The 19,013-nt window shown below is 40.8% G+C and overlaps 1 protein-coding gene across 1 annotated transcript in view; it reads right to left on the reverse strand.

The window, feature by feature from the left end:
- LOC107294712 (androgen-induced gene 1 protein-like) overlaps positions 1-18,792 on the reverse strand; it is a 29,414-nt gene extending 10,622 nt beyond the window's left edge. The window contains exons 1-5 of the mRNA XM_029285679.1: positions 18,625-18,792; positions 17,036-17,179; positions 16,044-16,145; positions 15,277-15,392; positions 14,422-14,573 (exon numbers count right to left, since the gene is read on the reverse strand). Of these exons, the coding sequence (XP_029141512.1) occupies positions 14,422-14,573; positions 15,277-15,392; positions 16,044-16,145; positions 17,036-17,179; positions 18,625-18,792 (682 nt within the window). The remainder of the gene's footprint in view (positions 1-14,421; positions 14,574-15,276; positions 15,393-16,043; positions 16,146-17,035; positions 17,180-18,624) is intronic.
- Between the last annotated feature and the right edge of the window lie 221 nt (positions 18,793-19,013).

Here is a 19,013-nt window from a genome sequence, read left to right on the forward strand (position 1 = left end):
GTCGGGAGAAGGGCGGCATATAAATTAAATTAAATAAATAAATAAATAAATAAATAAGTATTAATACCACTTTACAATGCCTTGGTAAGGCCACACTTGGAATACTGCATCCAGTTTTGGTCACCACAATGTAAAAAAGATATTGAGACTCTAGAAAGAGTACAGAGAAGAGCAAAAAAGATGATTAGGGGACTGGAGGCTAAAACATATAAGGAACAGTTGCTGGAATTGGGTATGTCTAGTCTAATGAAGAGAAGGACGAGGGGGGACATGATAGCAGTCTTCCAATATCTCAGGGGTTGCCACAAAGAAGAGGGAGTCATGCTATTCTCCGAAGCACCTGAAGGCAGGACAAGAAGCAATGGATGGAAACTAACCAAAGAGAGAAGCAACCTAGAACTAAAGAGAAACTTCCTGACAGTTAGAACAATTAACCAGTGGAACAACCTGCCTTCAGAAGTGGTGAATGCTCCAACACTGGAAGTTTTTAAGAAGAGACTGGACAGCCATTTGTCTGAAATGGTATAGAGCAGGGGTAGGCAACCTTGGCTCTTTTATGACTCGTGGACTTCAACTCCCAGAATTCCTGAGCCAGCAAAGCTGGCTCAGGAATTCTGGGAGTTGAAGTCCACGAGTCATAAAAGAGCCAAGGTTGCCTACCCTGGTATAGGGTTTCCTGCCTGAGCAAGGGGTTGGACTAGATGACCTCCAAGGTCCCTTCCAATTTTTATTGTTATTGTCATCATCATCATCATCATCATCATCATCATCATCATCATCATCATCATCAGGAAACTGTCTTGAGTATAATATATCTTGGATTAAAGGGAAGCCAGTGGATTATTCTGCTTCTTATTCATGGTGCCTACAAAGCTTAAGAAGACCATAACATTTGTCTCTTGTGGGGGGGAGTGGAGAGGGTATTTCTAGTTCTGAAGTCAAATTCAAATTGACCTTCTTTTTCTGAGGTGGAATATTCCTTCAGTCAGCCTCCTTAGATTACTTATTGCTCTAGAATTGTTCCATTGTGAAAAGAGAAAACAGGTTGCATTCACATATGTTTATGCACAGAAGACCAGAAAGTCCTACGTAGGTGGCAAATAACATTCTTAACTGGTGGATTTTTATCTCGGTTTGGGGATGACACATCCTTTCAATTAAAAAATGACTCATTGTGCCCGAAATGAAATATGCACATTGCATGATTCACCCGCCAAAAGCACCCTTTTGATAAAGCTGTTCCTCAGTTATAGAAATTAGCTGTATTACATTAATCCGCATGCATATCTTTTGCTGGCCCCTTGCAATAATCTGACCAATTTTTCTTAGAAATAATTCTTAATATGCATATTAATATTAATATATATATTTGTTGGTTGAAACATCACACACACACGCACACACACACTTATAAGAAACTGCAATTTGTTTATGCCAGCTGAAGCTTATCTAGAGGCCTTTCAACAAAACCCATGGAACAGTCACAGGTAGGAAATATATGGGCAACTAGATATTGCTGAACTACCATTCCCCTCATCCCTTACCCTTGGCAGTGCTTTCTAGGGATCCTCATAGTTGTGACTTCAGGTAGTCCTCGACTGACAACCATTTGTTTAGTGACCATTCAAATATACAATGGCACTGCCTCCAGAAGCTGTGAATGCTGTAACACTGGAGGTTTTTAAGAAGAGACTGGACAGCCATTTGTCTGAAATGGTATAGGGTTTCCTGCCTGAGCAGGGGGTTGGATTAGATGACCTCCAAGGTCCCTTCCAACTTTATTCTTATTATTACTATTACTATTACTATTACTATTACTATTACTATTATTACTATTATTACTATTATTACTATTATTATTATTATTATTATTATTATTATTATTATTATTGGAAAAAGTGACTTATGACCCATATTATTACTGAAAAAAGTGACTTATGACCCACCTACAACCATTGCAGCATCCCATCAGTCATGGGATCAAAATTCAGGCACTTGGCAACTGGCATGTATTGATGACGGCTGCAGTGTCCCGAGGTCACATGATCACCATTTGTAACCTTTCCAGATAGCTTCTGACAAGCAAAGTCAATGGGGGAAGTTGGATTTGCTTAACAATCATAGGATTCACTTAACTGCAGCAATTTGCTGAACAACTGAGGTAAAAAGGTCGTAAAATGGGGCAAAACTCAGTTAAAACTCTTGTTCAATAATGGAAATGTTGTGTTCAATTTTGATCGTAAGCTTGATGCCTGTAAGGAAAAGAATGCCACAGAGCAGAGGTCCCCAACCTTTTGGGCACCAGGGACCGGTTCCGTGAAGAGAGGTTTTTCCACGGACCGGAGGGCACGTGGTTGTGTGTGCTGCCTGCATCTTGTGGATGGGGCTTTGTTTGTGTGGACCGGTCGCTGGCATGCTGTGGCCCAGTACTGGTCCACGGCCCGGGGGTTGGGGACCTCTGCTATAGGGCATAAAATGCAGTCATAAAACAATCATGATCATGGGATGCTATATGTGGACAGTGGGGGGCGGTGTCACTGGGGAAACAATAGCCATCAGAACTATGGAACTGGATCATAAGTCCTTTTGGGAGGTCTATTGTAACTTCAACCAGTTGCTAAGCAACCAGTCATAAGTTAAGGACTACCTGTAATTGGCTGAATGTAATTTTTGCCTCTTTTGCTCTTTTGAAGAGATCCTCAGCTTTCCAGATTTGGGCCTCACTCATGGTGTTATAAGAAGAAGAGGAAGTGTGTGGATTGCTTTCCTGGCCTCTTCCACCAGTAAGCACAGTTCTGGATTCCTCCCATTGTTCCTAAGATACTCTAGCAATGCAATGTAGCTACAATAAATCTTTAAGACTTCAAAAACATTTGCAGTTCTCAACTGTTTAGCTCTGTCAACTTAGAGAGGAAACAAAATCTGATACAATAGTATGTAGCAGTAATGAAGAACACTACCAGGCAGTTCAAGGACAGCTTGTTCACTGTGGAACTTTTGCTCAGTGACTCATTCTCAGGAATGAATCATAATTTTTTTTTCGGAATTCATGCAATTTATGAAACCATTTGTTCTCTAACGAGAGATGCTCTTGTTTTCCTCTGAAATAATTTTTTTTGATGAACTAATCTTAAACCTTTATGAAAACAAATATAATTAGGAAAACTACAAACATCATAGCATACCTTTTTCTTTTTCTTTTTTTTAAGAGCCTGAAAAAAGTCAGTATCTCAGAACTAGAATTTTGGTAAACCTACAGAGATGCAGGGGAATGAAGGACTAGAACAGCGATGGCGACCCTTTTAGAGACCAAGTGCCCAAACTGCAACCCAAAACCCACTTATGCATCGTCGGGTGCCGGGTGGGTGTGGCCCATTGGGTGGGTGTGGCCCATTGGGAGGGCGTGGCTGCAGTGGTAACAGCAGATTGGGTGGGACTAAAAAGTTCAATCAATCAATTCCAACTTTGCGAGATCTTTTTTTTCCCCGCGAGTTGAAAATTGATTGATTGAACCTTTTTTTTCCGCACACAGCGGCAGAGGCCTAAAGTGAAAAGGTTTTATAAAACCCAACTAAAGGCCTAGGACTGGGGCGACAGCGCACGTGCCCACAGAGAGGGCTCTGCGTGCCACCTGTGGCACGCGTGCCATAGGTTCGCCACCATGGGACTAAAATCTGCTGCAGTACTTATGTGCAAACCACCCTGTCAATAAACCTCCTTAAAAAGGATAGTTAGGAGATTGGACAAAGGTTGTCTAATACTGTTGGTTCCAAGAATGGTTTGAGAATGGGGGACACCATCTCCTTCAATCTGAGATCCAACAGAAAGTATCCATTTCATTAACATTTTTCAAAGGAAGTTGACTGGATCCATATGAATGCAAAATTCCTACACTGATTTCAATTATGAGGGCTATAGGAAAAACTGAAATTCCAAAAAGTATGTTTGGTGCAAAACCAACACTGGGCATTACCAAAAGTACATCATGCCCACAGTGAAGCATAGCGTTGGCAACATTATGCTTTGGGGCTTCTTCAGCTGGAACTGGGGCTTTAATCAAGGTGGAGGAAATTATAAACAGTTCCAAATATCAATCAATCTTGGCAAAAAAATCTTCAGGCCTCTGCTAAAATGCTGAAGAGGAATTTCACCTTTTAACAGGACAACTCAAAGCATACCTCCATACCAACAAAATAGCTTCACCAGAAAAAGATCAAAGTTCTGGAATGACCCGGCCAGAGGCCAGATCTGAATCCAACTGAAAACCTGTGGGGTGACCTGAAGAGGGCTGTGCCCAAGGGATGCCTTTGCAATCTGACAGATTTGGAGTGCTTTTGCAAGAAAGAATGGCCAACGATTCTTAAGGCAAGAGATGCTGTGCTGATAGGTTCCTACATCAAAAGACCGAATGTTGTCATAAAATCAAAAGATGCTTCAACAAATATTAGTTTGAGGGTGTGCACACTTATGCAACATTTTTATTGTTACGTTTCCCCCCTAAAATATTTCAGTTTCTTGAGATAGGCGGCAAATAAATTTAACAATCAATCAATCAATAGTACAGCTTTTATGTTATACTAGATGTAGCCGACCACGCGTTGCTGTGGCTCAGTCTGGTAAAAGCGTGTGTTGCTTTTACGTCCAACAGATGGCGCTGTTTTTCAAAAAAAGCATGTTTTTACCTGTCACAGGTGTGACATCTATATAATATAGGTATATAAAAACACGCGCGTATTCGAATGCAATGTTGTGTCAAAATTTCAAAGCAATCGGTGAAGAACTTTCGGAGATTTAAGATTTTGAACAAACAAACATTTACATTTTTATTTATATAGAAGATTAATTAAAGGCAGAAAGAGTTCTGAAATGATTTATCTTGGTCTGATTTTTTTTTACACCTCAAAAACCTGGCATTTTTACAGGGATGTGTAGACTTTTTATATCTATTGTATCTGTGGGCTCTTTAATCAAAATTACTTGGCAACTTTAAGATGTGTGGACTTCAACTCCCAGAATTCCCCAGCCAGCATCTTAAAGTTGCCAAGTTTGAAAATGATTAAACACGACACTTGTATTAATGAAAAAGGTGTCAGGTTTCTAAGTGTTCAGAACAATGATATATTTTTAAATGTATCCAATATTTTATGCACTTCCTGTTATTAAAGAGTATATTTAACCAACATGTTTGTAAAGAAATGGGCTTTTAATTAGTTTTCATCTGCTTTGTACATGAAGGAGATCATGTCTGAAAATGGCTAAAAACAATAATGGGCACCATGACAATACATGGTGTGCTGGGGAAGGAAATTGTTTCAGTATTCAAGAATTAATTAACATCATGGAACAAAATCAGAGGAAATAATCGTGACATTAAATATGTGGTTTTGCAGTACATAAAATATAGCACTTCCCTCTTGCCACTATTGAAAATAAATAGAAAGCTCTGTATATATTGCACTAAAAGAATTATTTCATAAGCATTTTGTTTTCCATTAACAAATATGACTGTTTGTTAAGCCTGACATTTGAAAATTGCACTCTAACTTAATTCTGACAATAAGTTTGCATAGTTTTAATAAAAAAAGAAAAAAAATGGATTGCTCTGTAGAAATTTTCCAAAACCCTGCCAATCTTAGAGAAACTAAAACACATTGCAATTAAGAAAAAAGCAGGAATTGTAGATTCCTGACTTCCTATTACCGATTTACATTTGGAAACATTAGGTTTATGATCTGTGCTCATTCCTATACATATCATTTTTATTTATCTAAAACCGTATTTTGAGGTTGTCCATAGGCTTGCCCATATTTAAAAGAATATAAAACATTAAAATGTTCCAAGCATCTACTTTATCCTTGAAACCACAGGAAACAAGCTGTACAGGTAATCTTTGAGTTAGAACTGTAATGGAGTCTGTTCATTACGGATGAAAATTATATATGTTGACAGCAGCAAGATTACTCTACGCTCAGAAACGGAAGACCACATCGATTCCTACAATGGACGAATGGTTGCAAAAACTGATGGAGCTAGCAGAGATGGCTAAACTGAATGTACTGATTAAAGAAAAAAAATGTGAATACTTTTGCCACGTGGAAACCTCTTCTAGATTTTGTGCTTGAGGTGGGAAAAAAAATGAAATTTTGATTGTGGGCTTTACCAATTAGATAGATTTAATGTTATTGAAATGGCTAGTTTATATTATTTTGTAAAAGTAAAAAGTTGAAGTTGATACTCTATTGCACCAAAGGAAGTCAATGCCTTTTTTCCCCTTTTTCCTTCTCACCTCACTTCTCTACTCCCTTTTCCATCTTTCCCGCTATTTACTTTGTATTTTGATTGTATTGTATTGAATATTGAAAGTCAGGTTACATTAAATGAGCAGCCTCTACTAATGATCAGCTATCCCTGCTGTCCCTGGTGCAATTGTTAAACGAACGTCTATTAAGTGGAGCATGGGGTGTCTTGGGGTGGGGAGACATTTTGGGAGGCCTAGTGTAGACACAAACCCATCTGCCTTGGGCCTCCCAAGGCCTCCCCCACTCCCAGAGGCACCCCATCTCTGCTCCCCACCCTTAGGGTCCCACATATTCCTTCCCACCAATCACTCCCTCACTTTTTAACATAGACATCCATCTGGAAGTTCTGACACATTGGGAATTAGAGCCTTGTCCCTTGGTGTCTCTAGTCCAAAAGCTAGTGCCATTTTCAGAGTAGCCGTAATGAAATGTGAGCCCTTCAAAATGGTGCTTGCTTCCGGAAGGGAACGAGGAATGTGGCTTGTTCTTCTTTCCCAGTGTCTCTTGCTGGCTTGCACATGTTGGCTGCACAGCTGTCGTGCCAGTGAGAAACTTTTTGGTTCTGATGCTGCCTTTCCTCCTGCCAAGGTGCCCTTACCTTTCTCGGGCAAAACAAGGGCTGGTTCCTTAGACTGGTCTTGGGAGATGGCAAATCTTCTCCTGGCTTTTGCTAGGCTTTGGAAAAGCTGCAAAGGTAGTTGGTTCAGGACAAATTTACCAAAACATTTCTCTTGCTTTAGCCTCCTCTGTTCCCCCAGAAAGCCACTTTTTTTTGGGGGGGGGAGGGGCTTGGACTTGGGCGGCCATGATGGAGGCAGCACTTTATGGCGGTGGGAAAGAGACGAAGTTTGAGCAAAGTTAAGTGGGAGCTAAAGAAATAAAAGCAGAAGAAAGAGGGGAAGAGCGAGCAGGAGGACAGAAGAAAGAAAAAGGAGGAGGGTGGGGGATAGATGGTGGCAGTAATGGTGAACAGCAGCGAGCAAGCACAAACAGCAAGCATTAGCAACCAGCAAGCCACAACCACAAGCTGACATAACTATAATGGGGTGTGAAACTGAAACCGGGTGGCCAGAAGCACCCAAATGGCTCGAGGGCAAATTGCAGAGGAATAAGTAGTAGCAGACAAGCAACAAAGGGATGACATTGGCCCAAAAGGCATTCAGAGAGGAAGAAAAAAAAAGAGAGGATATTTATAAAAGTTGAGTAAACTTAAATAAAAGGAAAGACAAAGTGGTGGGGAGGGAGAAGAAATGTCGTCAAAAAGTAGACTGTGTGAAATGTAGACCAACAGCTGAGAATGGCAGCTGTGAGACAGGCAAACTGTCATTTCAACACTAGCCACGAGTGCAGCTGAGGACTAACTTTTAAGTATTGTTTCCGCATTAACCTCAAGAGGTTAAAACTCTCTGTAAATCCAAACTTCATAAAAAAACAAATAACAATTTTTAATTTAAACTTTGAAATTAAAACTGTTAGGTTTAGAATTTTATAATTTTTTATAATTTTTAAAATTTTATATAATTTTTTAACCTTTACATCTTTTAAAGAAAAAATATTTGAAATTTTCTAATTATATCTTTAAATTATTATTATTATTATTATTATTAATTCATATTTCTGCATCTTTAAGATTATTAAAATGCAAACTAATTGAAATAGATTGCAACCAAACTGAACAACAGTAGGGAAAACAATTAAGAGACTTACTAAAACAATTAAACCAACAGATTATTATCCCTTTCTCCTCTTCCCTGTGGGGATGAAAGATACAACAAAGAACCTGAAAATATCAAGAGATTATGAACATCTAAGCATAAAAGTCAAAGAAATGGGAGCAAAGGTGGTGTTTTTTTCTGTATTCCCAACAAAAGGTAAACACCGAATGAAGGAACAAGAATTTTTGAAATAAATCACTGGATGCTGCTGTCAAGAGAATTTTGTATTCCTAGCCCAGTGATGGTGAAACTTTTAGAGACTGAGTGCCCAAACTGCAACCCCAAACCCACTTATGCATCGTTGAGTGCTGGGTGGGTGTGGCCCATTGGCTGGGTGTGGCCCATTGGGTGGGCGTGGCCCATTGGGTGGGTGTGGCTGCAGTGGTAATGGCAGACTGGGTGGGACTAAAAAGTTCAATCAATCAATTCCAACTTTGCAAGATCTTTTTTTTCCTGCGAGAAGTTGAAATTGACTGATTGAACCTTCTTTTTTTTTTGCACATGGCTGCGGAGGCTTAAAGCGAAAAAGTTTTATAAAACCCAGCTGAAGGCTTAGGACTGGGGCGATGGCGCACGTGCCCACAGAGAGGGCACCCGTGCCATAGGTTCGCCACCATTGTCCTAGACCATGGTCTACAATATCTATATGAAGGGCTTCTGGCAGGAGATGCGTTATATCTCACAAAACCCGGGAAAAAACGTTTTTGGAAATCAACTGGCTCGGCTTATCCGAAGGGCTTTAGAGTAAAAAGTGGTAAAAAAGAAGGGGAACTAAAATACAAAACAGAAGTTGTAGGAAGCAAGATGAAAAATCTTAAAGGGGAAAACAACTCAAGAAGCTTGAGGAATTTTGAAAAATGAGATTATAAAACCCTAGTCTAGCACAACACCACTAGGAAAGAAAAATAAGAGATCCCTGACGGAACCAGCATGGCTGCATAAATAACTCTCAAATAAACTGAAAGACAAAATAGACAAGTATAAAAAATGGAAAGAGGGACACATAACTAAAGCAGAATTTAAGCAAACACAAATCTGCAAAGATGAAGTCTGGAAAGCTAAGGCCCAGAATGAACTAAGACTCGCCAACAAAATAATTTAAAGTTTCTTTCAATATGTAAATAACAAGAAAAAATCAAGGAAATAATTGGTCCGCTAATGGGAGAAGATGGTAAGGAGATAACAAGGAGCAGGGAGAAAGCGGACCTACTTAATTCATTCTTTGCACCTGTCTTTATACAAAAGGAAAAAACAGTCCTGTCTAACAAAAACAGTACCGCAAAAGACAGATTAGGAATACAAGTCAAAATAGGCAAATGTAGATTTGTATAGGCAAATAAGAATCTAGATGTCCTAGTGCAGGGGTAGGCAGCCTTGGCTCTTTTATGACTCGTGGACTTCAGCTCCCAACTCCCATGGCTGGCTCAGGAATTCTGGGAGTTGAAGTCCACGAGTCATAAAAGAGCCAAGGTTGCCTACCCCTGTCCTAGTGGATATCCACTTCAGTATGAGCCAGCAGTGTGCTGCAGGTGTCAAAAAAGCCAATGCAGCTGTAGGCTGCATTAACAGAGGGACAGTATCAAAATCACATGAACTTTATACTGCATTGGTAAGACCATACTTGGAATACTGTGTCCAGTTTTGGTCACCATTGTCCAAAAGAAGATGTCAAGATTCTAGAAAGAACAGCAATAAAGATGACTAGGGGACTGGAGAATAAAATGTATGAATGGTTGCAGGAACTGGGTATGTCTGGTCTAGTGCAGAAAAGAACCAGTGGTGACATGATAGCAGCGTGAGAGTCATGATAATCCTAATGATAACCCTAACCCTAACCTTAACTCTCTGCCCTCCAATCGCTAGCCTTTTTAAAAACTATCCTTTTTTAAAACTTCATTTGCTGTATTACTGCATGCCTTGAAAGAGCGTGACAAAATCTGCAAGTTATTTATCTTGACCCCAGGCTGAAGAGTAGAGGAAAGGAATCAAGCAAAGAAAGATAACCTTTTTCCAGACTACAGGATCTGAAGAAAAAAGTCCCAAAGCAAAATCGGCTAAAGCAGAAACATGCAGCAAATGGTCACGGAGGAAGCTGGGTTCTAAAGGGTGTCAAATGGGCAGCAAAGAGCCCGCCTTGACTCCCTTTAGGACCCATATTTTGCCATGGCTGTGGCAAACTTTTTTTCCCTTCAGTTCCTGAAGGCAAAAAGCTGCAGATTTTTCTTTGCTTGCTTCCTTCCTTTCCTTTCCACTTCAAGGGGGTCTTTGAAAGTGATAGAGGTTGAAGGGCAAAGGCAAAGAGTTTGGGGGGGGAGAAAAGTCAACAAGTCTGTCCCCCCCAGCTTTTTTTGTTTTGTGAAGAAATGTGGCTTTCTGGGGGGCGGGGAGGGGGTTAAAGCAAGGGGGAGGTTTTGGAACGCTTGTCCTGAAGCTGCTGCTTTTGCAAGCAGGGGCTGACTTCCCAAAGCCGAGCAAGAACGATCTCCTGATGGCCAGCTGATTGGAGCAAAAAGCTCTGGAAGCAGCTGTCATTTCCCACTGAAAATAACGGCTGCTTCCAAGAGGTCTGGGGAGCAGGCCCAAGCACTGCAGGGTCCTGGCAGGGTGGCATGGAGATCATAAGGGCGAACGACCACGGGGCGCTGCAGCAGTTGTAACTTTGCAACAGAGTCATATGTAATTTGGGGGCATCTGTCGTAACTTTGAACAGTTGTTAAGTGACCTGTTATATCTCGAGGACTACCTGTATTTTTTTTTTTAAAGTCAGAAGATATCCCAGATAAAGATTCATGCGCTGCTGTTTCAAAAAAAAAACACCCAGCATTTTTTAACTTCCAGGGCAGGGAAGGATAAAGTAGCTAACCAAAAGCCTCTTTTATTTTATTGCTTAAACCTGATGATTACGATGCCAAGAGCAAGCGCTCTCTTCGGACAGCTATTTATAGAGAAATTGGGTAAAAGATTCTATTTACTACTGTGTGACTCTTGGGTTGGCTGGGGAGACAACTGTTCTCCCCAAAGGCATGTTTTATGCAATTTTTCATTTTTAGCCTATTAAAAAAATAAAACAGAAACTTGAGATGTAAAGTGCTTCGTTTGCTGACACTATTAATGAAATAATCTTATTTGTAGAATCACTTCTCTGATTACTCTCATAGGCACACAACCCCATTATCTGTATTCAGGGATAGTCTTGCTATCACATCCTTCTTTTCTGCCATTTTTCTTTTTCTACCTGGATAGCTTTTTACTGTATTATTATTATTATTATTATTATNTCCCCTGCTAAAAACCAATTAAAATCCAAATATTGGTAGCTGTGGCTCTTTAAAATTGTTTAAAAATTGTCCCTATTTAAAACTCACCTTAGGTCAGGCCCGCTTGTTGAAAAAGCCATGTCTTGAGGGCGCGGCGGAAGGTTAAGAGATCCGGAATCGTCCGGATCTCGGGGGGTAGTTCGTTCCAGAGGGTGGGGGATAGAGAGCTTGTGATCTTGCAAACTGTTGTTGATTAAACCAATCCCCATTTCTTGAAACCATGGTATGGCAACTGGCATTGCTGGGAATGGTATATCAACAACATCTGGAAGACCCAAGATTCTTCACTTCTGCTCCAAATGATGGGATTGAAAAGATGTTATTTTTCCTGTAAACATTAAGAACCAATTACAATCTATAATGTTTTCTATGTTCAAGTTGCACTGTATTCCATAGGTGAGCTTGCCCTTTTAATGAACTGATGTCATCCTTGGGGGTCTTCTCTACATGCACTTCTTTCTACCCTTTGCTGCAGGGAATAAAAGATAAACAGAACGTTAAAATATTTGGCTGTTCTGCAAACTTTTAAAATTGATAAATAAATAAAATAAACTTAGCATAGTCATTTACATCACTGTGGCATAGATATAAAGCCCTCCCGACATAATTCCTTCTATATATGAAGAGATCCTTGCAAAGTTATGGCTAAACTTTTCCTTCTTCCAATTGCTGTAATATACAAGGACTGCATTTGGCTAAGCTGCTCATGATAAACTGGGTCCTTTTATACTTCAAAAATATTTATGTAAACTAGTGAAAATATTAAAAATTAAATGCCTACCAGAAAAGGAAGCCTGGCCTCTAAGTACATTCACTGAGGATGCTAAGGGGTCTCTCCAAAGAAAACCCTTCAGAGAAGGGGACTCTTTCCGTGATAGCCACCCGTTGCAACATTAACAGTTAGGGAAGGATGTGGTCTTCTCCAAGGTCCTAGTGCACACTGAATTTAGGGTGATTTTGAAAGAGCCAGGAAAGTGAAATCTGTATAATTGAAGATGGGGTGTTAGCCAAACCATTGCATATTTAATAGAAAACTGTAGGTAGCTGAAAGTCCTAACCCATCCATTTTAATTTTTAAAAATGTTATTAAATTAAAAAGCTACCCAGATCAACTGTGAACTTTTGGTGGTGTACAATATATAAAATTTAAAAGAATTTAAATTAAATACAATAGTATAAAAAGAGTGTCTGGAGAAACGACCACATAATCACAAGGGGTCTGCCACCCATTCTAATCCAGGACAGTCTAGTCCAGGTTTAGGACAGTGATGGCAAACCTATAGCAAACCTCTCAAAGGTGACGCGCCCTTACATTTTGGTGACAAGCCAGCATGCACTAACATCCGACAACTATTCTTGAAAGCAAACATCATTCTCGATTTTCAGAGGCTGCGGAGGTTGCATGAGAATGGGGTGCACCCTCATGCAGCCTCCAGACCCCTTGGAAGTTACTTTAGGCCCAGCCTCGGCACTGCCACCGAATGGTGTTGTTCAGGGTGATCTAAATGGTAAAGGGGTGATAGAGAATTGTTTCTCTTTTGTTCGGGTATGTGTGAGAGAGACACACATACCAATAGAGTCAAGATAGGCATTTTTGGCATCTTTGACATGCTGAGCCCAAAAGATTTGCCAACACTGGTCTAGGACAGGGCTTTTCAACCAGTGGTACGAGTACCACCTGTGGTACATTGGCACCTGGCAGGTGGTACGCGACCATCCTAGAAAAGTGGTAGTGGGGGAGGGGAATGAGCTGAACCGGTGGCAGCACCGCACAAGCCTGAGCGAGAGATGGCTGGAGCTGCAGGGCTGTCAGGGCTCAGCGGAAGTGCCAGGATCAGCGCTTCTTCGGGACTGTCAGGGCTCAGTGGAAGCACCAGGATCAGTGCCAGGCTTCAGCTGGAAAGCAGCACTGATCCTGGTGCTTCTGGTGAGCCCAGAAGAAGCACCGATCAGCTGGAATGTTGCAGCATCTCCAGGGTCTTGTGATTTACATTCAGATGCTTGGCAACTGATTCATATTTATGATGGTCACAGTGTCCCAGGGCCATGTGAAGTGACCAAAACCTGCTGCAACCACCCAGCAGACGGGGGGAATAAAAACCAAACACCCACCCCACCCCCGCTGCCAATCCTCAACAGAAATGCTCACAATGAAAACCTCGGACAGGAGGAAGAGCGCCGCCGGGCAGGCAGGTGTCTTGCTCGGCTGTGGCTTGGGGGCACTTTTTTCAGTGCCATTGTAACTTCGAACTGTTGTAAGTCGAGGACTACCTGTACTTTATCAATTTTTTCCTTTTTTTTTTTTGTCATCAAAACCTGCTGCAACCACCCAGCAGACGGGGGGAATAAACACCAAACACCCCCCACCCCACCCCCGCTGCCAATCCTCAACAGAAATGCTCACAACAATGGAAACCTCGGACAGGAGGAAGAGTGCCGCCAGGTGGGCAGGCAGGTGTCTTGCTCAGCTGTGGCTTGGGGGGCACTTTTTTCAGTGCCATTGTAACTTCGAACAGTCACTAAGCGAACTGTTGTAAGTCGAGGACTACCTGTACTTGATCACTTTATCACTTTTTTCCTTTTTGGGGAGGGGGTCATCAAGTTTTTGACACCTTGCTAGGCGACTGGTGGTACTCGGATAGTGCCATATCCTAAAAGTGGTACAATGGGTGAAAAAGGTTGAAAAACCCTGGTCTAGGAAAAGAGCAACTCTTAAGGGCTTGTCTAATAAAATTAAGGCAGAGACTCTAAAAGGATGTTATTTCAGAGGGCAACTGCTAGGACAGAGAAGGCCTATTTCCTGAGTTCCATCAGATGTCATCACTTAATCAAAGCATATTGATTGCCAGATGGCACAGGTAGTAACTCTAAAAGAGAGCAGTCCCTCAAGTAATCAAACCTTATGTCTTGAAGAGCTACAGAGATGGTAATTAGCACCTTGGATTGCACTGGTAATCATTATGACTATTACAAGATTCTCTCTTACTGAAAAACAAAATGAAAAATGCTTCTCTCATGAACACATTACCTCCTGGAAAAGTGTAAGCAGACTGAAAATGTAGAAAAAGACAAAAAAAGAGCATAATTTACCCCACAACCATTTTGTTAGGTGCTCCCCAACGAAGTAGAAGATGAACATTATGCCTACAGCAATGGAGAGAAATATCGCCTTTCCAAGTAGACCAAGCACTCCTAAAACTGGATAAGCCCAAATCCCAGCTACATGATGTATCCAAATTATCCTAAAACAAAGCAAGGTAAACATCATAATGAAATACAGGAAGCCAAACAGGTTAAATATTGCACCTGTTTCGAGGTTGCCTGAAAATATTTCCATTGGCTAATACTTACCAATACAAAAGTTAATATTACACTAAGTTGGATATAATTAAAAATCTACAATGTGATCTCCAAGGCGAGGTCTTTGAAAAGCTCCGTTTATATGAGGAAAAATGAAATGTTCTTAACTCTCCCATTTAAATCAGTAGGACACAAAATGTCTGACAATGACTACTTCATAATGGCAAATCTGTTATCTTCCAGATACTACTACTGAACTACGTTTTCCAACTTCCATTACTGTAGTGAAAGATAGATTTCGGCTACTTGAAGTCAGCAATATCTGAATGCTACTGGTTCCATAGTCCATGAGAAATTGAGGTACCAGGTTTATGATAAATAAATAAATAAGCAGTATTGAAACAATATATATTATTGTTGTAATTTTGCCTCCAAACTTGTATAGTGATTTTTAAATATTCTAGAAGAATTACATAATTGTTTCAGAGAAGCAATTACTTCTCTTCTATCCTTCTCCTTCTCTCCTCCCCTCTCTTCCCTTCCTTTCCTCCTTTTCTTCCAGTTAATACAAAAGAAACATCTGAACAAAATGAATAAAAATGTTTTAAATTCAAATAAATTTCTCAAACAAGATTGAATACCTACCATGTTAGGTATACAGCTGCAAAGATGCCAAGTCCCAATATTCCTTTCCATCTAGGAGGATACTTATGTGAACATATAACCAGCTCTATGAAAAGCAGTGGCAGGATAGTAGTGTGCTAAAAAGCAAAAGCAGAACATAAAAGTATGATGTAGGGCAGGGGTAGGCAACCTTGGCTCTTTTGTGACTCGTGGACTTCAACTCCCAGAATTCCTGAGCCAGCCATGAATTCTGGAATTCATGGAATTCAGGAATTCTGGGAGTTAAAGTCCACGAGTCATAAAAGAGCCAAGGTTGCCTACCCCTGATGTAGGGAAACAAAATCAATCGCATTATTTCTTATTCTGGTTTCAGATCACTAGGAGGTATGGTGGCATAGTGGTTAGAATGCAGTATTGCAGGCAAACTCTGATCACAGCCTGGAGTTCGATTCTGATTGGCTCAAGGTTGACTCAGCCTTCCATCAGTAAAATGAGGACCCAGAGTGTTGGGGACAATATGCTGACTCTGTAAACCGCTTAAAGAGGGCTGTAAAGCACCATGAAGTGGTATATAAGTCTACGTGCTATTGCTATTCTGTTCCAACATTTTTGCAAGAAAAATACTTTCAAGATATTTTTTCTACTCTGAAAGCAGAACATCCTGTCAAATTATAGCGATCCTTTTGAAAAGCCTATGTGAATACAGATAGTCCTTGAGGTACGACCGATCATCCAATTCATAACAAACTGCATGTGCCAAAAGAAGACACTAAGCGTCAAATACTTACCATAGTGTGATTAAGCCAATCCGGATTAATCTCATCCAGTTCTTTAGGGTACACAAGTTCTCTGTCAATTGCATAAAGGCCCCAGAAAGCAATAGCTACAAACTGAGAGAAAACATCTGAACATTATTGAGAACCTAAAATGTTGGAACATTTTTAGAAATCTGGTAGTCACCATCTTACAAACTGTCTTTGTACTTGTATGAACATAAGAGGGTTATTGTTTTAATTTCACCAGATAAACACTGATTAAAAACTAAACCTTCAAACATATTCTGGATCATGCAGTGCAACATACAATTGTATCTGCACATGTAAAGTCACAGGGAGTCAGGTGGCATATCAGTTTGCTAAATTGTTAGTTGTTTAATTTATAAGCCCACTCATTCTCAATTTCAGAGCAACTCTATTGCCTTAAAGAATCAAACTAAATATTGTGTAACTTTAACATGATTATATCTTTACTGCTAGATGCCAGAAATATTATAAAAAGTCTAGCCATTGATACATTTTTATGCTTTTTAGTCAGTGTTGATTCCTGGCAACTGCTTGGGCAGTCCCTCAAATTCTGGCAACATTTTCAGAAATGGTTTGCAATTGCTTCCTTCCTAGGAGTAAGAGAGTGCCCAAGTCCATAACCAGTCCATAATGATGAAGTTACCATTGAGAAATTAATGTTGCTTCTGTTGATTTTATCAGTAAGCAAATGGGTATACTTTTTTACTGTGAGATTATGGAAAGGATCATGTGGTTTTTAAGAAAACCATCTAAAATTTCATGAACGTTTAAGCCAGGGGTGGGGAACGATGGCCCTTTTATGACTTGTAGACTTCAACTCTCAGAATTCCTGGCTCAGGAATTCTGGGAGTTGAAGTCCACAAGTCATAAAGGGACCGTCATTCCCCACCTCTGCTTTAAGCAAATCTGACTCAACCTAATGGAATTATAGTACAGTATGGATTATTTGAATAATAGCAGATGTTGTAATTACTTACTAAGCCAACAGGGAATACATATGCAGAGAAGATGAAATCTCTAATAGGCAGCACCATAGACGATACTTTCTTTTCTTGGGAAGGGACAAACAGGGCTACAGCATCAATTGTGACACATAATAAGTACAGCAATGTCTGTAGAAGCTATGAATTCAAAGAAGTTATATTCAAGGTGGAACATACATTTTCTTTCCATTATTTATTATCCAAGAATAAAATTTAAAGTAAAAAGCCATGACTTGGGATATTTTTACCTCTTCTATCTAAGTCCCTTAATCTAGATTTCTTCAGTATACTATACCAGGTACTTGAAAAGACCTCAAAAGTGAGAACTGTGAATCTACGGTACATCTAAATCAATTACTCCTCACCTAGTGCTCTGCAGACATTTTGGGACTGCAGTTCATAGAATTTCCAGTTTTGTGGCAAAAGTAACTCAGCAACAACTGAAGGGGATCAACAATTAATTTCTAGTTGAAAGCTAGCAGGTTCCCATGAGTCTCTGATCTCTTGCACCCAGAAGTACCAAGGCAAAAGCCTCAAGTTCACCTTATTTTTATGTAGATAAAGACGGTCTGAGCATTTAGCAGAGGATCCATATTAGAGAAATAATTGCTTTACAACTGATCTAGTCCCAAAGGGAGACGTGGGTTCCCATGATGTTTGTAAATCCTGAAAATCCTGCAGAAACGTTTGTGGAAAAGCAATGCAGCAATTTTTATAGGCAAGCCCAATGGTTATTCTGGCAGGCTGATTTTAGCAGCAGAAAGAGATAAGGAGCCATGGTAACATACCGTAAGTTCTTCTAACACACATACCATCAATTAGTCCCTAACAGCACAATATGGGGAAAAATCCATTAAGGATGTTGAGTGAGAGGTACACAGAAGGACATCAAAGAATTAAAGAATAAACTCAAATGCTTACTTATAAGTGCACTACAAATGAATCCAACCTGAGTTTTTATTCCATCCCATCACTCAGTATTGCCAAAAAAAATCACTTCTCGCAAAATTCCTAGTCACTATTGGCTGCAACGATGGAGACTTGGGCTGGGACGGATTTTCTTTGGTTGTTTCTGAGGGCACCATGTTCGGGAATCTGATTTAGAGACTCTTTGCTCTGCCTGTTAACTTCCACATGTTCTGGACTGTAACTTCCAGAATTCCCAGCCAGAACGGCCGTTGGCTGGGAATTGTATAGCCCAACTCTCGTCAGATTTATCAAGGGGGTCACCTGCATTATAATCCACAAGTAGATCCAAGAAAGGATCCTCCAGGATTTGGCTTCACCTATCCAGGGGTAGGCAACCTTGGCTCTTTTATGACTCGTGGACTTCAGCTCCCAGAATTCCTGAGCCAGCCATGCTGGCTCAGGAATTCTGGGAGCTGAAGTCCACGAGTCATAAAAGAGCCAAGGTTGCTTACCCCTGACCTATACTAAACTGATCCTTTAAGCTCCCTCTCGTCTTGCCCCGCCTAGCCTCGCTCTCATTGGCTCACCCTCCCCAAAACCCTCCCCTCCGCCACGTGCGAAGGGCTAAGATTAATTTGGGCAGGCGCAGCACGCTTGTCGTTTCGCGCGCCTACCTGGTTGAGGAAGGTCAGGTATTTCCATTGGCCGCCATAACTATCGTCGTGCACTTTCCGGACCGACTTAGGCAACCCCAAATTTTGAGTCAGAGCGAAGATTGCCCAGAGGAAGCAGAGGAAGTGCAGCAGTGCCACAGCTCTCTGACCTCGCACGGCCAACGGCATGATGGGTTCATTCCACGCCGCGGTGGGTAGAAGTGGTAATAAGGGATAAAAAGTTTTAAAGCCGCGGCGGCGCCACGCGCCGGCGGATCCTCCGCGCAGGCGCTGAGAGGGAATTTGGCGCTCAATCGCCCGCCGCCATCTTGGCTGCCTTTGAAGCTTAAAAGGCGAATTTTGGACCGTTGACGCTTTCTCACCTCACAGTGGGCCGTGATGGACAGTTC

This window comes from Protobothrops mucrosquamatus, unplaced genomic scaffold (genome assembly GCF_001527695.2).
Source record: "Protobothrops mucrosquamatus isolate PMUCROS unplaced genomic scaffold, P.Mucros_1.0 scaffold2060, whole genome shotgun sequence".
Lineage (NCBI taxonomy): Eukaryota > Metazoa > Chordata > Lepidosauria > Squamata > Viperidae > Protobothrops > Protobothrops mucrosquamatus.